The sequence below is a fragment of the Pocillopora verrucosa genome, chromosome 2 (assembly GCF_036669915.1).
Source record: "Pocillopora verrucosa isolate sample1 chromosome 2, ASM3666991v2, whole genome shotgun sequence".
In the NCBI taxonomy this organism is placed as follows: domain Eukaryota; kingdom Metazoa; phylum Cnidaria; class Anthozoa; order Scleractinia; family Pocilloporidae; genus Pocillopora; species Pocillopora verrucosa.
In genome coordinates, this window is record NC_089313.1 from 11,845,461 (window position 1) to 11,866,031 (window position 20,571).

General features: G+C 37.4%; 1 protein-coding gene and 2 non-coding genes across 3 annotated transcripts; 2 read left to right on the top strand and 1 right to left on the bottom strand.

The window, feature by feature from the left end:
• The first annotated feature begins 167 nt into the window (after positions 1-167).
• On the top strand, positions 168-240 carry Trnar-acg (transfer RNA arginine (anticodon ACG)). Its single transcript has one exon. It is a non-coding gene; the product is annotated as a tRNA-Arg (tRNA).
• A 2,941-nt stretch (positions 241-3,181) lies between these two features.
• On the bottom strand, positions 3,182-6,320 carry LOC136279237 (uncharacterized). Its single transcript, XM_066162840.1, has 6 exons — positions 6,117-6,320; positions 5,577-5,637; positions 5,123-5,386; positions 4,554-4,709; positions 3,430-3,586; positions 3,182-3,248 (listed from the first exon to the last, which is right to left on the bottom strand). Exons 1-6 carry the CDS (start codon positions 6,318-6,320, stop codon positions 3,182-3,184), a joined length of 909 nt encoding a protein of 302 aa, XP_066018937.1.
• Positions 6,321-7,051: 731 nt separating this feature from the next.
• On the top strand, positions 7,052-7,124 carry Trnar-acg (transfer RNA arginine (anticodon ACG)). Its single transcript has one exon. It is a non-coding gene; the product is annotated as a tRNA-Arg (tRNA).
• The last annotated feature ends 13,447 nt before the right edge of the window (positions 7,125-20,571 follow it).

Below are 20,571 nucleotides of genomic sequence, written 5' to 3' on the forward strand. Positions count from 1 at the left end.
AATATATGAAAAATACTTTGTTTCTCAGTCTTTGTATTCAAACAGTTACAACAAAAACAAGAATAACAATTTATTCAAATAGTTGTTTTTTGATTGGGTTAGATGTCATTTCAGAACATAATAATCCTTTTATTTCTCTGCTTTGGTGCTCTCTGTTTTTCGAGAAAGGCCCCGTGGCCCAATGGATAAGGCATCTGACTACGAATCAGGGGATTCCAGGTTCGAATCCTGGCGGGGTCGCTGTTGTTTCAACTAAATAAACTTTTTAGTTACTGGATTTCTTTTATCATTTTTAATTGTGTCCTAAATTCTAACCACATTGTTTGAAAGAGGTCAAGTGAGACAAGCAAATACTGGTGCATGTATAGATTGGTGCATCAAAGTTTAGTTCCCCAGACATCTGTTATTTATAGCCTTGAAAATATTATTATTATTATTATTTTTTAAATTTGTGGCAGATTTCAGTATTGGAGATAACACTTTCTTGGTAATAATCAACAACAATCCATATGAATCCAAAATACTTAAGGTAAGTTTTAAATAGTACTATTATCCTTTAAAACAAGATGCATTTTTTTAATATTGCAGTTTATGAACCTTTAGTGAGTTTCAGCCCATAAAATGTCAGAAGAAACACTTTTTTTATTTTCCAGCAAACTTTACCTGATGCTAAGTCTATGATACTTGTCTTTTTTTAAGTGATTCATTTTGTTATGTGTAATTTGCACAACGTAAGTAAATGAAGCAAAGAATTCTTTTTAGTGCTACTCAAAACTGTTTTTTTTTTAAACATGTTTCTCTTTGAGGGACTTTTCCTCTTGAAAAGGTATTTTTCAAAACAGCTATCCAATACCAGCTCCTCGATGAATCCTCAATAATGAAACTCAGGCTGGAAAATTTTTGACTCAATGAGTAAGAAATCTAACCCTTTAACTCCAAAATATAACTATCAATTCTCTGCATTAAATTAACGTTGATCCAACAATATCCCCTTGTTTAATTGGTCTTTCTTCTCAACACTTTGTACTTGAAATTGTAATGATCTATTTAAGGAAAATTCCCTTTTGGTCACACCTGTGAGTGAAAAGGCTAACACGTCAACATTTTCATTCTCGACAGGATTACTTAACCGAACAAAACATTTGTGAAAAAGACTTGTTACAGAAGTGTGTTCTAAAGCTGGACTCCAAATAATACACGACAGTGGGTGGGTGGTGCGTTGCGTTTTTGATCCGAAGTTAAAGTGTCTATTAAGGTATAGGAGGGATCTTCTCATGAGGGAGAGGAGGAGTGGAGGTGGGAGGGATGGGTGTCCAGCGTTAGCGACCTTCTGGCGTTTGTAGGTAGGGGCTAAGTGCGCTCCACACTCCAGTCACTCCAGGATCCTTCCTTCCCCCCCCCCCCCTTCCCTTGCGGCTGTGCGCGAGCTTAAAAGATGTTCTTGGGACTAAGAGCTTTTGCTTTCTTGTGCATTGCAATCGATGTAAGACGGAAATCCATGGGAGACCGAGTTTGGTTTGGATTAGCGCAAGGTTCGAGTTAGCGCAGGTTAATGTTATTGGAAGTCAACTCAACTTAAACCTCAACACAAGTGAAGACTAAAGAATTCCTGGTTATTTTCTCCTATTGATGCAGCAAGCCATGATATCAAATCAGAAAGTGTGCTTTGTTACAGATGTGCATTGCGGAATTTCAAGGAGCTAGTGTATCAGTTTCGTCGTGACATACCAATGGATAAGCTACCAGGCAAGTATCCTAGAAGTCTGTCTTTATTTTTATCACTCTAATGATTAAAAAAATCAAAATTGGGACAAAGTTACAAGACAAGATACCCATCGGTTAAACATATTCATAGGTGATAACATGATAAAAATGGACGCAGCAGTCTATAACACGGCATGCGATTTAGAGCGCCTTTCCATTGAGTGTCGTAAAACCAAAACCGAAGTTATCCAGACAACCGGTCAGAAGAAAGGAAAAAACCTCAAGAGCCAATCCCGGCGATAAAGACGAGATTGGTTTTAGTTTTGCATATGATTGGTTGAGAGAATGGTGCGAGTTTTCTGGACCAATCACAAAGCGATCTCGGATTACTCTCCACTCTCAATGGTAAATTGCTTTAATACACCGTCGAAGTACAAGCAAGATCCATTAGCTGTCCAGTTAGGGCTGAAAACCAATTACGTTCTAGAATTTTGATATCGGTTTGATTACAGATGAAAACATTATGTTAAAGTCAAAGGTAACCCTTTGTGCGCATGTCCTTTCTGATCACAGAGACAGTGCATAGGCGTGCTGATTGTTATTGGGGCAAAAATTGCCGAACTCAGAGGACTAAACCGCTTCATGCAAGGTAAGATTCTTATTTGCAATAGTCATGCTAAGTTATGCTCTCATTTCAGTGTCTGGTCGGAGGACAAAGTGTTGATATTCAGCGTACTCTGTGTTCTTTTTGTTTTCAGTCGCTTCAATCACATTTGTGAACAGACAAGATTTACATAGCTGAGATTATCTCCATCAACAAGAAGTTTGCCTTACAGTTTGCCAGTAACTATTACAATATATAATGCATGGTGCATCACAGACCACACTCATCGAAATGCAAACATATCGCAGCATACTTTTTCAAACTGATATTGTCCTCGAAATACCTCATTTGTGTGTTATTTAATGTTTATTTGAATAAAAAAGAGATGAACAATTTTTACAAATTTGGTCAAAATTCACTAAGTAATTATCAAATATGACAATGCTACATACATATTTACAAAAGCTTTTAAAAATGATGTTCCAAAAATTAAAATATTTGTTCCTTAAGACATGATTGTTGATTTATTTCAGTGCTCACGAAAGTTTTCAAAAGACGATGAAATAAACAAACTCAAAGTTACAAACAACGCCCGGCTTTGAAGTTATTAAGCAATTAGAAAAATAGAAGACTTGGTCGCCCGCATTGACGATGATCTCTAGAATGTAAAAGAGAATCCGAGTCAGTGTCACGATTTTAAGTCAAACGAACATTTAACACAATGCTAAATTATTGACAGGTTAATTTTTGGCAATTAATTTACGGAACAGCACTACACTTACTTCCGTATATTGTCTTACTGGCACACACCTTAAGAGGTCTTACGACAATGTTTGAACTCAGGGAGCTTATAACATGCATTTTACAGTTTACTTATATTTTTCCACGGGAAACAGTGCTCGCCATAATAAGACGTAATGGGCGATGGTAAGGATATGGACTCTTTAGACAGTTGAAAAAAAGATTGGGCGGGTACTTTGCAAAGGTACTAAAGCTGAAGGGTAGACTGGCAATTCTAATTGTCTAACTGGTTTGTCTCTACGGAAGCCTTCACCACTGTTCGCACAGAAGTGGACTGTTGAATATGTGCAATCGTATTTTACAAGTTCTCTTCTTCATACCCTTTAGCTGGCTCAGTGGAGGCTTTTGAATTTGATTCAACATTCTTCATGACTTCAAGATCTTTTGCTTTGACCGGAAAGTTTTCCACTTCAAGACATCCACCGTTTTCCAATAGAGTGTCAAACCATGATGGTTGAAGGTCAAAATAATCTTTGCCTAGATAAAAGATAAATGAAGTTTTATTTTATGATGGCAAGGAAGAGAATTTCGTTTCCACATAAAGATACCTGAGATTTTTAGCTTACTGAACCAAAAGTGGATTAATTTCAGCGAGACATTTATTCTAAACCGCCGCAAAAACCGTAACCTTGAGCACTCGATAAGGGAGTAGGCTAACTCTTTTCAATTCAAGCTACCTCCTCCGAAAAAGGGTTTATCTGACTGGATAAATCACGAGTCTTGATGCAGCAGAAATCATAACAGTCTGAGCTTAAACAAAGTTGGAAGTAGGGATATGTATTGGTTTTGTTACGCCTTTGGCTTTCTTGGAAAAGAAGTTCACCTTAATACCAGAGGAATCTGTGTTGTATTTGTATGATGTAACACCTCATTAAGTTGCTCATTTTATGAGAATCAGGCGAGTACATTGCAAAAGTACTAAAGCTCAAGGTTAAATCGACAGTTCTGATTGGCTTAACTGGTTCTGTGTTTGTATGATGTAACACCTCTGTAATTTGCTCATTTTATTAGAATCAGGCGAGTACATTGCAAAAGTACTAAAGTTGAAGGGTACATCGACAATTATAATTTATTGGCTTAACTGGTTCGTCACTCTCAGAAGACAGTACTTCGCACAGATTTGGACCATCACTTATGTAGAATCGTAATTTAAAAGTTTCCTATTACAAACCTTTCTTCATGGCTTCAAGATCTTTTGCTTTAACTGGAACGTTTTCAACTTGAAGACATCCAGCGTTTTTTGATAGAGTGTCAAACCATGATGGTTGATGGTTAAATTAATCTTTGTCTAGATGAAAGATAATTAAAAAATCAAAGCCGATGTATAGAAGAACATGTTATCAATCCTAAGTATCTAACTGTTTTGTGACTCATAAGACTACACTGCTTTCGCGCAGATGTGGACTGTGGAAGAATCGTATTTTACAAGTTTCCTTCTTCATACTTTTAGCTTGCTCAGTGACGGCCCTCGAATTTGATTTAGCATTCCTTAAGGCTTCAAGATCTTTTGCTGTGACTGGAAAGTTTTCAACTTTGAAACATCCACCGTTATTGGATGGAATGTCAAACCATGATGGTTGAAAGTCAAAGTAAACTTTGCCTGGTTGAGAAAAAAACGAAAAAAAAAGAAGAAGAAATGAAAATCAAACTGCATGGAAGAACTCTTAATATAATCAAAAGATTATTGAAAAGTTGCCAGAGTAAAATTGTTCTTCTTGTCTTGAGGATGGAAAATGGTATTTACAAGTTGTGCCTTTAGAGAAATGGGAAACACTTTTAAGTCAGGCCCGTAAATGCTGACTTCGTTGAGTTTGAGTCATGTTTCATTTTCCATAGTTTGTCAAAGAACCGATTTATTTTTAGTGATAGGTGATGCAGACCCCTCTTTCCTCTCCAATTACGTCCCCTAACGCTTTCCTGGAATAAAAAATGAGTTCATAAAGACGAGGCCTTCGTATCAACCGCGTTGTCACCACTCAGTTGATACGACGCCATCCCACTTTACATACTCACCATTAACCGTTTGTGGTTTGCTCCGGGACTCTTCTGCTTCTGTTTTATTCTTCTGGACAGTAAAATTAAGGCCCCCCTTTAGCTCGGCAATGTTGTTTCTTGCCTCCTGTAGCTTTTCGTCTATTGATGCCATGTACTTGAAAAAATCAGATTGAGTTCTTTGCACAGTATGTTTTAGCTGGGACAGTTTTTCTTTGAGATCAGCAATGTCTTTGTCATTTCCAAAGAGAGTTTGCTTAAGGGAGCCAATCTCCTTCTCTTTAGCTGTTAAAACATAATTTAATATTGCAGTTACTTATTATAAACGTTTGAACAAATTCAAGGTCTGAGCGATAAAGTTAACCGGGAAAACACAAAAGACGGAACTATCTAAAACGAGAAGCAGGAGGGAGGGGGGATCGGTAACTCCTAGTAAAATGGCTTCCTAGTCCGTGCGTGATCACATAAAACTAACCGTTAATATCTGTTTCAAGGTAGATGATCTTCTGTGTTAGTTGTTCCTTTTCTCTTGCAGACTGGAAAAAAATTGCCAAAAATGGTATCTTTTTAATTAACGAAATAATAAGAGAGCAAAAAAGCTGGGATACAAAACATTATCAACTTCCAATCCCGCGTGAAGATAGTGGAATGTCTAAGAGTGGCGTCATAATCTAAGAATTTCATTTGCGCGCGCTTTTTCATCTCTCCACGAGGGAAAAGCTTTTAAACTCAGTTACCTGAACGCCTTTAAAGCGTTGCGTTAAATGTTTCGTCAATGTTGGACAGACTTTGAAATGAGCTACTTTTGGAGGGAACCGTTTTACAATTGAAATTAACCAATTACGACCTATTTTCACAGCTTCTGTATTGAATCAGGTCTAGTTGCGCGTTTGCTATGAATATCACTTGAGCTTCTTTTTTTCATGCCCCTTCGGATAACAAATTGTAACTTCTAAAACAACTAAACGTACTTTTTTAACGAAAAAATGGAGGTTTAATGATAGGAAACGCCCACCTCAACAACCATGATTCGTGTCCCGTGTGAGGCCTCCCAAGGCTCATGATAATTCTCAGCAGAACAATTTGTGACATTGACTTCTTCATCGAAAATTCTCGCAGAACAGGATTTCCTCACAGACTCTTTGTCACCTGACTTGTTTTTGTTCATTTTGTAACTGATATCTTCATTCAAACCATTCGATAAACAAGAAAAATGCATTCTATTTCACGGTGCTTTAGCATGAACCGCGCTCTTGATGCGAAACAAAGTTTTGATTTGTTTATGACTAGTTGCATGGTAACGTGTTTATGCCGTCACTTTATGACATCACACCGGATTTAAAGTATTAGGTCTGGGCAGTAGAATTTTCTTGAAGCGTTAACACCAGAGGTGGACTTTAAAATGCTTTTATAACGTTAATGAATAACACGTAAAAATATCAGCAGACAACGACATACATATAACTTTCCTCAGTAGAAGTGATATAATATTATTGCGCGGGTTTCCTAAGTCCAGAGCAAAATGTGCGAGCATTTGGTACATTGTTTAAAGAATGGCTACTCCGTGTTCAGAGTGCAAGCGATTACGAATGCAAAGACTCCGAAAACAAAGTAACTCCTTAGAACTTGAAGGGTGATGGCTTATGCGGCTAGCAATTAAAATTTTCCCATTTTACCGCTAACGGTTAGTTTCTTTGCATTGTTTTAAAGTTAAATTTTTACGGTTAACTCTTTTTAACGACTAACGGCTAAAATTCGTCGATTTCATACGCGTGACAGCTTTTTTTTTTTTGCCGTTTTACTTCGATTAAGTGCCTTCCTTCCAATAATCTTCCCTTGTTTTTTAAGGCAATTTAATCAAATAGTTGTTTTTTGATTGGGTTAGATGTCATTTCAGAACATAATACTCCTTTTATTTGTCTGCTTTGGTGCTCTCTGTTTTTCGAGAAAGGCCCCGTGGCCCAATGGATGTGGCATCTGACTACGAATCAGGGGATTCCAGGTTCGAATCCTGGTGGGGTCGCTGTTATTTTAAGTAAATAAACTTTTTAGCCACTGGATTTCTTTTATCATTTTAATCATCTTTCACAAGGTTAGAAAACCAGATACTACGTGTGGGGCGTAGTTATGTTTTCTAGAGTAGCATTGCTGCGTTTGCTATCAAAAAGCATGGAATGGTTATTCAATATTCTCCGGCTTCTATAAAATGTCATCCTTTAGTAAAATGCAGCCACCCCCGGTCCAGTTATGATGCTTGTCACGTTTGCTTGTTTTCCCAACTTATTATTGAAAGTCAGCTTAATGTCAACTCAACAACTGAAGGCTAAGGCTTTCGTTCTTATTTTCTTCTATAGATGCAGCATGCCATGATATCAACTCGGAATGTGTGCTCTGTTGCAGATCTCTGTTGCAGATGTGCATTGCCGAATTTCAAGAAGCTAGCGTATCAGTTTCGTCGTGAAGGCGAGACAAGTATTTCAAGAGTCTGATTTTTTCATAACTGTAATGATTACATGCAGGCAGGATTGGGAGACTCAGAGTTCGGTTACGAACTTAACAAAACTAGGACAAAACTAAAGTCAAGATACCCATCGGCTAAACGTATTCATAAGTGAAAACATGATGAAAATTAACGGAGCAGTCTGTCACATAGCATGCGATCTAAAGCGCTTTTCGATTGAGTGTCGTGAAACCAAGACCAAAGTAACCCAGAAGGCCAATCGGAAGAAAGGAGAAAACCTTTATAGCCAATGAGAACATAAAGTAATAGTAATCAAACGGCCTGAAGCGTGGGAAAGCGCGGACGACCATTTCGTGATTGATTTTAGTTTTGCATCTGATTGGTTGAAAGAATGGTGCGAGTTTTCAGGACCAATCACAAAGCGATGTCGGTTACTTTCGACACTCAACTTTAAAGGTAAATTGTTTTCATACACCGTCGAAATACAAACATGATACGTCAGCTTTCCAGTTGGTGCTGAAAACTAATTACGCTCTAGAAGTTGATATCGGTTTGATGACAGATGAGAACATTTTGTCAAACCCAAAGATAACTCTTTGTGCGCATGTCCTTTCTTATCAGAGAGACATTGCAGAGACAGGCTGATTGTTGTTGGGGTAAAAATTGCCGAACTGAGAGGACCAAGCCACTTCATGCGAGGTAAGGCTCTTGTTGGCAATAGTCATGCTAAGTTATGCTCCCATTTCAATGTTTGTTTCAGTGTTTGAGGAAAAAGTGTCGACATTCAGCGTACTCTGTGTTCTTTTGTGAACAGACAAAATTTACATAGCTGAGATTATCTTCATCAGCACGAAGTTTGCCTAACAGTTTGCCAGTACCCTTTACAGTGAATAATGCATGGTGCATCATGGACCACGCTAATCGGAATGCATATCCCAGCATATTTTTTCAAACTGATATTGTCTTCGAAAGTATGTACTTCATTTGCCTCTCATGTTTATTTGAATAAAAAAGAGATGAACAACTTTGACAAATTTGGTCAAAAGTCACCAAATAATTATTAAATATGACAATGCTACATACATATTTACAAAAGCTTTATATAATGATGTTTTGAAAATTGAAATCTTTGTTCCTTTAGACATGGATGTTTAATTTATTTGCTCACAAAAGTTTTCAAAAGATGATGAAATATAACGAACTCAAAGTAACGAACAACGCCCGGCTTTGAAGTTATTGAGCAATGAGAAAGATAAAAGACTGGGTCGCCCGCATTGAAGATGATCTGTTGGATGAAAAAGAGAATCTGAGTTAATGTCACGATTTTAAGTCAAAGGAAAGTACAAGTAGTACTACAGTTTACACAACGCTACATATCAAACTCTTTCCCCAGTGCGACGAACATTTGTTTTTCTCGGTTCTAGGTGTACGCAACCACTAACCCCACGGGTATCCGGTTAGATCGCTCCATGGTTAGATCGCTCCAAGTCAGATCGCTCCATACCGAAGTCAGATCGCTCCACTCGAAAGTTAGTTCGCTCCATCAAATAAGTTATTTCGCTCCATACATAAGTTACTTCGCTCCATGTAGAAACCTAATACACTAACTTACTTCTGATCTACTTCTAATGATGTGTATTGCGTCTTGCGATCGGTCGAACTACCGATGTTGGAACAAGTGTTTCAGTGTGTAATGAACGTAGAAAACTAATAACCTAACTTACTTCTGATCTTTGTAGTTTATAGTTGATGATGTTGCTTGCGATCAAGTTGCTGAAATATAAAGTGATCGACGATTCGTTCACTTGAACCCACCAAAGCGAATTACCAATGATGAAATAAGTGTTTCAGTGTGTAATAAATGATGAAATTTCCCTTATCCTTCTGTCTTTTATCAACCTTCCACGTTAGTTTTCTTCATGGAGCGAAGTAACTTATGTATGGAGCGAAGTAACTTATTTGATGGAGCGAACTAACTTTCGAGTGGAGCGATCTGACTTCGGTATGGAGCGATCTGACTTGGAGCGATCTAACCATGGAGCGATCTAACCGTAAACCACCCCACGTAATGCGCATGCTCTCCGTTACGAGTTTTGAAAATGGCGGACAGGCCAAAGAGGGAAATTTAAAAAACAAAGCGATTTTGCAATGAATACTCAACATACACCCTCGTTAGAAAGGCGAATCTACGGAAGAAAGATACAAAACTGTATGATATTTAAAACAAGTTGTCTGCATTCTATTATTGGTGGTATATATCTGGACCCTCATGGCCAGGGAAAGGCCTATGATTTTCCTTTAAAGATGAAAGCTTACCTTGGAAACTCACCAAAGCATTTCGTTGTGCAAGCAAGGAAACTTCCCCTGTTGTTAGTGAAGGAGAGAAATAAGTTGGGTTTTGTTCATTTTGCAGAGTCCTTTCTTCCTTTGTATTTCTTTGCAAATCCCTCATTTCATGTATCAGCTTTTGCGTTTCTTCCTCTAGATCATTAGAATTTTTCTTTCAGTCTGAAAACTCATCTCTTGTGAGATAAAGGTCCCTTTCCGCTCCCTCAATAGACACTAGTTCACTGTATAGAATGCTTAAAGTGAGATATTTTGACTAAACCTGTTCCCTTTTCCTTCCTTTGGTTTGCCCATATTTGTTTGCCACAACTCTTGCTTCTCTTTCTAGCTTGCCTTGGATAGGGTAACCTGTCTCTCAACTAACTCTAAACCATGATCTGGAAACCGTGGCATTAAGAAATTCAATATAATCACGTCCATCCTGAACATTTTCATGCCATATCCTTAGTAATAGGTATGATATATTTGCTGCCTGTTTTACATATGATAAGGTTGGCTCTGGGACAAAGAATTTCCATTCATAGCTTCTCTGTATGTGCCTTGAAATTACATCTGACATTTTTGTGATGTATTTTGGGTTCCTTATATTTTATGTGAAGGAAATCTGCATTTCTGAAATCAAATTTACAAGTGTGTAAATCTAGGCTTTCTATAACAAGTCCCAGTTCCTCGATGTATTAGAACGCACGTGTCTGATGAACGGTTCATTCAAACACGACCGAATTGGCCGCCTATCTAGACAGCCGAATAAGCCAGGTTACAAAGTTTGTTTTGGGAGAAAGAAAATGGAAGCCCGTCGTAAAGAAATTTTGCGCAAGACCACGGTGGTTTCTCGAACTCCACACACACTCGCATCAGTCCATTTGCAGACGTATTTACAGGATAAAATTTGCTTTTTTTAAGTTCCCTTGGAACTTATTTCCTACATGGGCGGAAGCCGCGAAATACACTAAAAGAATCTGCAACAACAGGAGAATGTTATGCGAGGTCGGGGAACCACTTTTTGTCATAAGACGCCTAACCTTACGACCTTTAATTGAGGATATCTCAGACAAATCTCAGACACTTGAAGGAGTTACACTTGAAAAAACACCCTATTTGATATGCATTTGGACCTTACAAGGAAGTCTCTTTGATTTATCTATTTATATTTTCGAATTTGTCAGATGTTCTGAAAAAAAGTGAGAGGTCGGGGAAACATGTGCAGCATCTCGAGGTATTTTTATTTTTCAATTTAGTTCATTGTGCCATACATGTTATTGTAACGCTCCAGCCATTTTTAAATACTCCGTTCCCAAGCAGCAAACCACCACCGCCCCATTTTGTCCGTTATTTCTGGCAATGAATCCAAGTAATGAGGAGGAGTCAAAAATACCTTCTGACAATACAAATGCGCAATCAATAGCAAGTTTTTAGCAAGGAAAAGAAAAAGATTTAAAAAACAAAAACAAAGGAACAATGAAGATGGGACACAGTCCGTTGCAAAGGTCTCCGATAATTCCATTACTGTTGCCGCCAAAAATTCGATTGATTACAAATTCGTACTCTTCTTTTGTCACAGTTCATTCGTGCCTTTTGTTCTGTGCGCATAACTTTCATCAATATTGTTACTCTTTCCTGCATAATTGCCTTTTGTTTATGTCCCTTGTATTAGTCTTTACCGCGGATTTTATTCATTCGGATCAACCGTTTAACTATTCGAACCGTCTAACTGCTTATGCCGTCTCTGTCGATCGCTTTACGCCGCTTTACGTTGCTTTCCGTTGCTTTACATCGTCTTTAATTTGGCAGTTGACCCACATCTCGTGCGACGTTTGTAAGTGTCTTTTGTTTTCCTTTATTTTTGCTTTCTTGTTTGTTTATTTCTTTACCTTGAATTGTGACAACTATAACTTGTAATCCATTTCTTGCAACCGGTTACGTATTTATTTCTGAACTTCGTTTCGTTTAGCCATTTTGGAAGTGAAGTTGGACATGTAACGAGCATTTGTGGCTACAACACTGATGTACAACCCTATCAATTGGAGCTTCCTTAACAAAGACAAATATATGTTATAAAAAGCTAGAAAAAGCCGTTGGCCATCAAGCAGTGGTCAAGTTATTCTGTAGGGCCACCTCAAAAGCTATGAAGGCCAACCTCAAAGCTAGCCTGAAGAATTCGCCGGACCAATTCGTTCTCTATGTCGGCTCCAATAACCTTAAATATAAAAAGAGTTGCAAGATGCTGAATCGATCATAGACAAATCGAAAATTCATCCGACTCCACCTCCGCCATATCGAGGCTTACTTCCACAAGGAATGAATTCAATAGAGCAGTGAAAGATACGAATAAACATTTAAAGAGCTACTGCCGTCAGAATGGATGGAACCTAATCCAGCATCTAAAGATCACAGAAATTGGCCTAATCAAGGGAGGACTGCATCTTAGTTATAAAGGTAATCAAAACATTTTTAACAACTTTAACACGCTCTCCGCAGATTTCCTGCGTGCTCAGTGTATTAAATCCAACAATGAATTCCGTATACTGAATGAAAGTGATAGAGAGGGTCCAACATAGGTTTGGCAGGATGCAGGATGAGGCTTAAAATCGAGGCGGGATGTGGAATACGAGATACTTTGAAGGCGAGATGCGGGATGAAGATAGGAAGGCGAGACCGGGACATACTCCGATTCGAATGCGGGATAGGGGTTGGGACAGGTATAGGCGAGTTCATAAAAAGTATTTCTTTGCTTTAGAAACGGGCTTAATTAATGCTCCCGTGTAAATTGAGGTTGACATGCCTAAATGATTCAGTAGTACGTCCAGTTTTCTCTGTATTAGCTACAAATGTTTACACGAAACACCATGGTATATTCAGTTTTCTCGCTCTCGTAATTTTCTCTCACGAGAATGTCTGAGTGATCATTTCTTTCTGTACGATATTATCGGTTTTTTGAGGATTTCTCTTGGCAATGGTTGTTGCTGTACTAAATGCCACTTGCTTATAAGGATTTTTTGTAAGGTTTGGAGATTTGGAACTGTTGGATAGTATTGTCGGTCAGCGCAGGAAAGGGCTTGAACTTTATTACAAATGATGATTGACCCATCCAAATATATTGCCTACTACCACGCAGCGCCTACGACTAAACGTACTTATTCTACATAGGAAGTAGAACGTCTGGTAACAGGCCCTGTAATCAGCATTATATTTATAACTGAAATAATACTAATAATACTAATAATATTACAAAATTTATGTAGCGCCATTTCCATTTAGCCCAATGGCGCTTTACAATAAGTAAAGAAATAGAAAACTAAATCTAACCTACTTACGATGAACAAATATGTGACTACATGATTTAAGAATATCTCATAAAGCGCCATTTAAAACATATGAACCTCTTGCGAGGGCCATATCTATTGCTCAGAAAAATAAAATAACATAAAATGCACAAAAAAAGGTCTATTCAGGAAAACTCGCTAGGCACTAAGGTGGATAATTTCTAATTTTAAATACAGCTATTATCTATACCTTTTAGCAAGTTAAAAGTGGGGGCATATAAATCTCCTACGAAACAGAGTTACGCTTAGTCTTTCGAGTCCCAATGAAGCCCAAAATCCTTGAAATTTTAAGGTTTCACTGATGCGAGAGGTCTGAGAATGAATTTTACATACTGGCTTGGCCTCATGATCGAAATCTACATTAAGATGTCCGGTTGAACAGCTGTTTTGTGGTAATGAGGTTAGCATCGTAGCAATCGTAATGTAGGCAGAATCTTTTAGTTAAGTCTCTTGGTTTTTTTACAAAAGAAAAGTTGAAGCTCTTAACTCGGAGAATGGGCTATTTTTGGTGGAAAATCAGCATCTTTCCAAAGTGCCGGAGGGTTGTTCATGTCTCTGATCTTGGAAATCTTGTACTGCGCCGGTTGACTATTGACTTGGGAAGCATTTTCAAGTAAAGATTTCACGCCGTTAGGGTTTTAGCTGGTGATGGGAAGGGTCGTAATGAAGCGGGGACGGCCTCACGAGGATGAAGACCTCGAAGAAAAATGAATATCGAGTGAGTTCCTTCTAGTTTACAGTGTTTGTGGCCGAAGGCGAAGTCTGGGGAACATACGGACACTTGGTGAGCCAAACGAGGCGAGTCATCTAATATTTGATTTATCTTGAATTTATTCGTACAAACATTCTAGTTCTTATGATAAAGCACAAGAGCTTATGTTTTGTTTCAACCTGCCCCCCTCCTGCCCGGTACGACTCATGTGCATTTGACTGTCGTCCGTGCCAAGGGAGTAAGGAATTAAAAAACCTTACCCTCCCAGGGTGGTTAATTTAAAGCGGAGGTGTCAAGTGTTTCTATAGGGAATACAAGTGTCTTATTTTTAAGGTCAAGGAGTTGAAAGGTATTAAGTTCGCTCTTGTGAAAGAATTAAACATTCTTAAAGATGAGCAAGGAACGTGTTGCCATGATCTTAATAGTTATCACTGGCTTTACAGAAGTTTAAAGACGACATTTAATAGCGGTGATACAAGTAGATTTGCTCTCACACTGCAGTGATGCACTCTGTATGAGAGTCATCTGCATTGCTATGAAAGGTGACCATTTTGATGTAAGGCCATACACGGTACCTTATTTTTTCGTCACCAATTCAACAAGTTTTAAAGTTTTTTAAAATAGTCAAATCAATTGCTTCTTAATGAGTAGAAAGTCGTGTTCCCTGATCTTGCCTTCTACAAAACAAATAGGTCCACACCGCTTTCGTGTGTCTTGGACAATAATAATAATAATAATGATAATTAACATTTCTAGAGCACCAAAATTATAAAAATATTCTAAAGCACCTTACAAAATATTCTATAAAAATATTAAAGGAATTAAACAATAAAATATGAAAAATATGAAAGATATTAAAATGTTAAAACTATTAAAAATGTTAGAACAACTTAAAAATGGCTACACTGACTGTTTTGAATTTCAAGCAGCAGTTTGTTCAACAGAAGTGGCCTGGAACGGGCAAAGGTGTGATCACCAAAGGTCTTGAAATTAGTTCTTGGGATCTTAAGAAGGCCAGGAACATAGGTGATGACCAGAAATGGAGTGTAAGGTCTTGAAATTAGTTCTTCGGATCTTAAGAAGGCCAGGAACGTAGGTGATGACCAGAAATTGAGTGTGGCTGCATATATTCTGCAAACAAGAATAAAAAATGACTGCTCAAGTATGTGCTTCAGTTGACATCTTATAGATGAAACTGCCTCTTTATTGCTGAAACTTTCATTGTGAACATAGTCATAGTATCCCTAGATAGCCTACCTCAAATTTTACTTAAATCAATGTCTGGAATTTTTATCTTCAAGATAAATTTATGGCATTTTCCCTCTCTTTCTTTGCCCTTTTGGAAGACTTTAAACAAGCTTTTTTGCCCAGCCTTTCACCTTTTTCTGTTGTGGCCAGAAACACAGCTACTTAATACCACCTTGAATTTGGCACTTTGATCTTGAAAATTCCGGTGGAATTATTCAATTATTGATTTCAAGGCTGAGGCATGTAGGTTGCTGATGGCATCTCTGTGATTGGTTAAGGTATAAAGCCACTTCTGGTCTGAGGGGGGCAAAAGTGTGGACTTATCTTTGTTGTTGGATTAACTTTGGTTGAATTCTTAGCTGGATAAGTATTTGATAAATTTAGTGGATTTATCAGGCATAAAATATGCACAAAATATCACATCGCAGTTAGTAAGCTGAATTGCAGAAAATTTAAAGTAATTTTGGAAAAAATTTAACATTATGCATGGTCCTTAAAAACTACTATACATGGTAAAATTTGCGTTATAAAATCTATGTTTATTAGTATCAAATTTACTAATTAAGACTTAAGAGTTTATGTAAAACTGATATTTACTCATTGAAAATCGTTTATGACTAGTTAAAACTAGGAATTGTCTTTGCCATACACAGATGGTATAAAAGAACATTAATTTTGTATATGTCAATTCTTGTGAGCAGTCTTTGGAAGGTTTGAGTTTTCCATGTTCTGTACTTTGGTTGGGGCTTGAGTGGTAGCTTTAACCTTGGCATTTAAAGCAGACACATGAAGGCTCTCCCAAAGGGGAATATAAAGAATAAAAAGGATCACTAGGCAAAGATCTGTAAGAACTTGTAAGTGTGGCAGAAGGGATTGCCACTTTCAGATGAGTTTATGGTATTAACTAAATGTCTTCATGATCTACCATTTGCTCCTTAATAACCTCAAATCTCCAAGTAGGGAGATTAGGTGGGGGCATTAATTTTTCATCTGCATATTTGGCCTGAATTAGAATTGCTTTGCTTGTTGGTTAACTTGAACCTTCTTTGCCTTTGTGTCTTTCTAGTCTCCCAGAGTAACCATGCAGTAGTTTATTTCCTCTCCTAGAAGTCTATTCTGAGTCAACTTGCAATTAATGATTATAAAAGCTAATTATAATAGTTATTAGGAAAGTACAGACTAAATTACAGATAAAATTATTTAGAAATTATTACAACATGCTTTAAAATCCACAAGTGTACAAACTAGTGAAAATTGAAATGTTTGAGTGAAAATATGGTGGTCTTTGATGATATCTTTGGCAGCTAACAGTTCCATGATAAAATTGTAATACTGCAGAAACCACAGCACAGGGAATCACGTTCACATCATGACATTTATGCTTTGGGCACTGAACCCAAACCAGAGAATTGATGCATTCATTTCAGTTCTGTGTAACTTAACATTACAAGGGTGGGGTGTAACAATTCCACAAAAACCTGAGGCAAGCAGTCATCCCTTTATGGGTCATAGTTCTTGTTGCCTGTCAAACCAGGAGTTCTTGTCAGGGGGACAAAATCTGTGTTTCTTTGCTGAATCTCCAGCTTGGATAGAGTGGTGTAAGATGGCTATCAAGTTCTTTTTCATGGTGTAAACAGCTACATTTATCTCGCTATCGGATGGATTTGAGGTTGACAGAACGTTCTGTGTAATGGTTAGACCATGGTATCTCTGAATCTTCTTTACTTGTTTATCTGAGGTGGCCACGCCCTCCAACTGGCTTTTTCATGTGAAAAACACTTGCCTCAAGGAAATTGTAGGGCATTAAATATAAAGAACAAGCAGAAAGCAAAAAAATATTGATTGAATTACTAAAGTAATTTATAGTAGAGCAAACATTGCCAAACAATAAATCAACAACTATGTACCTACTGTCTGATACACACAGTCAAACAGAAACTGTACAACAAAATTGAAACATTTTTCAGAGAACTGTTCAGAACAATTGAAGTTGACCACATGTTAAATAATAGAGATAGTTGAGGAAAATGGGCTTAGATATACTAGCTTATGTCCTTTTCTTTTAAAATCCCTTTCTTCATCTGAGCTTTATGATCAATATTCTGATAAAGCCAGGTTGAATCTAGACTCACTGATTGGTCGATCAATGTCAGCTTCAAAGAAAGATGACCTTCTTGATGTATCAGGTGTTGTATAATCATAGTAATAATGATAATGATAGTAATGATAATTGTTATTTGTACTAATTGACCAAAAGAACCTATTGAAGTTGCTAATACGTATATAAATTACATTATAAGTTTAATATTTGTTAATACAGGAACAAATCTGAGGTGTTTGAAAGCTAAAAGGAATGACTAAATGAAAATGTCTTAACTTTACTCTTAAGGAAACTTAAGCATGCTAAAGTTCTTATTTGGTCTGGTAAATTGTTCCAGAGTGAGGGAGCAATGACTGAAAAAGTGCAATTTTCATGGGAGTCAAGATTATCCTCAGAGACCTAACAATTCCTTGTTGGTAGGGTGGAGTGGAGTGTCCAAGGTATATTATTAATTAAGGAGTCTGCATCAACAACTTTATTCACAGGGGGTGTTTCTCTAGTTTGCCTTTCTTTTCTTTCTATAATGGTTTAGGACTTTTTACTGGTCATCTCAGAGAACAATCACTACCTCAAGAGAAAAGTCTTGGCAAGCTAGTTGTCAGGTTGATTGTAGCTTGCTAGAAATCTATCTCATGAGCTCCCTTTCAAGACATGTAAAACTATACTTAGATATACATATAGGAAGTCTGTGATATGATTTTTCTGTTGTACAGTGCTTGATATGTAGAAGTAGAGCGCAATATGTATGAGATAGGGGAAAAAACAGAGACTATACTTTCATCCCTACAAGCCTGATTTGTGATTACTCACTCATCAGGGGATTTTATTGTGAAGAATATTCATAACCATCATTTATATAATTTACAAACTTGCTTAAAGGCATGGCGGGAAATTTCAATGCTTTGTTCAATTGTTACACAGTAATTGTTTCTGTGGTGGCATGAGGACACATGTTGATTACGTTTATTGAGTGATGATAATTCAGGTTGGTGGATGATAAGTAATTTTTCTTTGAGGCAGAGGTTGCATCTTTTGCTTGCGTTGTTGTAGGGTGATCTTGATGAAAGGATGTGCCATAAAATAAAGTGGTCGATGTTATTTTCTTTAAGGGTCCAGATGTGTGCTGAGTTCAGTAGAGTTTCTGTGTTTTGTGTGTTGGAAGGATGTGGTGTGGTTTCTGTATCTAGTCTTGAAGTCGTTTTCTGTAAGTCCGATGTACGTTTCAGTGGTTCTGTTGTCCTTACGTGTGATGGTGGCTCGGTAGATTAGTGATAACTGGAGGCAGTTTCCGTTAAGTGGGCATGTGTTTTTCTGTTGGCAGCTGCAAGTTTTGGTGTCTTTTGTGTTGGTGTTATTTGTGGTGTCATTGAAGGGTTTGGATGAATTTAAAATGCATTTGTTGTGGTTGTCGATGGTCTGCTTAGTGTCATTCATACAGCTGTAGCAGATTTTGATTGTGTTACGATTAAAGATTCTTTTAAGTTTGTGGTCTTTTGTGAAGTGCTTGTCTTCTATGGCTAGGAATCTGTGTCTGATATTGGTGCTGACATTTTCGCTGAATTGGGGGTTGTACCAGAGTATATTGTTCTGTTGACTTTCTTTTTGTTTGTTAGTTATGGGTGGTTCATAATGTAGAGTGGACTGGTATCCGCATTCGTCTAGTGCTTTTTGATATGGAGCCGCTCCTCCATATCAAAAAGCACTTGATGAATGCTTTTTGATATGGAGGAGCGGCTCTATATCAATAAGCACTCGAAGAATGCAGATACCGGTACACTCTACACTATGAACCACCCACAACTAACAAAAAAAAAGCTGACAATGGAACAATGTACTCTGGTACAACCCCCCATTAAGCAAAATTGTCAGCACCAATATTGGACACCAATTCTTTGCCCTAGTAGACAAGCATTTCCCGAAAGACCACAAACTCAGAAGAATCTTTAATCGTAACACATCAAAATCAGTTACAGCTGCATGAATAACACTTAACAGATCATCGACAACCACAACAAATGCATTGTAAATTCATTCAAACACATTAATGACACCATAGATAACACTAACACAAAAGACAGCAAAACTTGCAGCTGCCAACAGAAGATCACATGTCCACTTAACGGAAACTACCTCCAGTCATCACCAATCTACCAAGCCACTGTCGCACATGAGGACAACACCACCACTTAGACATACATCAGACTTACAGAAAACGACTTCAAGACTAGATACAGAAACCACACCGCATCGTTCTTACACACCAAACACAGAAACTCTACTGAACTCAGCAAAAATATCTGGACTCTTCAAGAAAATAACATTGACCACTTTATTTCATGGCGCATCCTTTCATGAAGATTACCCTACAACAGTGCAAGCAAAAGATGCAACCTCTGCTTCAAAGAAATATTACTTATCTTCCACCAACCTGAATTATCATCACTCAAGAAACGTAATGAAGTTGTCTACTGTGTAACAATTGAACAGAGAATTGAAATTTACCATGATGCCTATTTGCAGATTTGAACAACAGGCATGATATGCATGTTATAAATATATTCCTTGTGGTTTACTTTGGCATTTATGGGAACAACAGAAATTCAGGGGATGAAAAGATGACAAAAAAAGGAGATTATACACTAACATCTGGGCTTCAAAACACATTTTAGAGGTGACCTAAATAGTTAAGGCAAAGTATGCCTCCTTAAAGAAAATGTTTGAATTTGGAAGCAAAATGTTTATTATATGAGGGCTCAAGGCTATTCATAGCATTATGCAACTATGTGGCATTGCATACTAGCAGCTGTTTCTTAAAATAGGAGAAACCTTGTCCCTGCAGGGCTGGGGAGATGTGTTGAACTTCTTAGTGTTTGTCAGCATGAGAGTGGCGAGTTTTTGTGCATAGTGCTACTCATGTATGTCATCCATGTACAATTATATCATTACCCATTACAAATAAGAAATTAAAAAATTGATAAAAGCTAAAATTATGGTAGAAAGAATCAAAATACAGTCTGGAATATCTATACAAAGACAAGTCTAACGCCTTGGTATGACTTTATCTTGATTGCAAACATGTAAATATCAAGATATCAAGACCAATGAAAAGAATTCTTTGGTCGTATAAAAATAGTTCAAAGTATTGATTTAAAATCTATTTACATAGCCCAGACAGTGTTTTTCTCTAGGCATAGGTGTCTAATTTTCATTAAATTTGTTTATCATTACTACAACTGTGTCATTCTATTAAATCTCCAAGGGGCATATGCATTACTGACA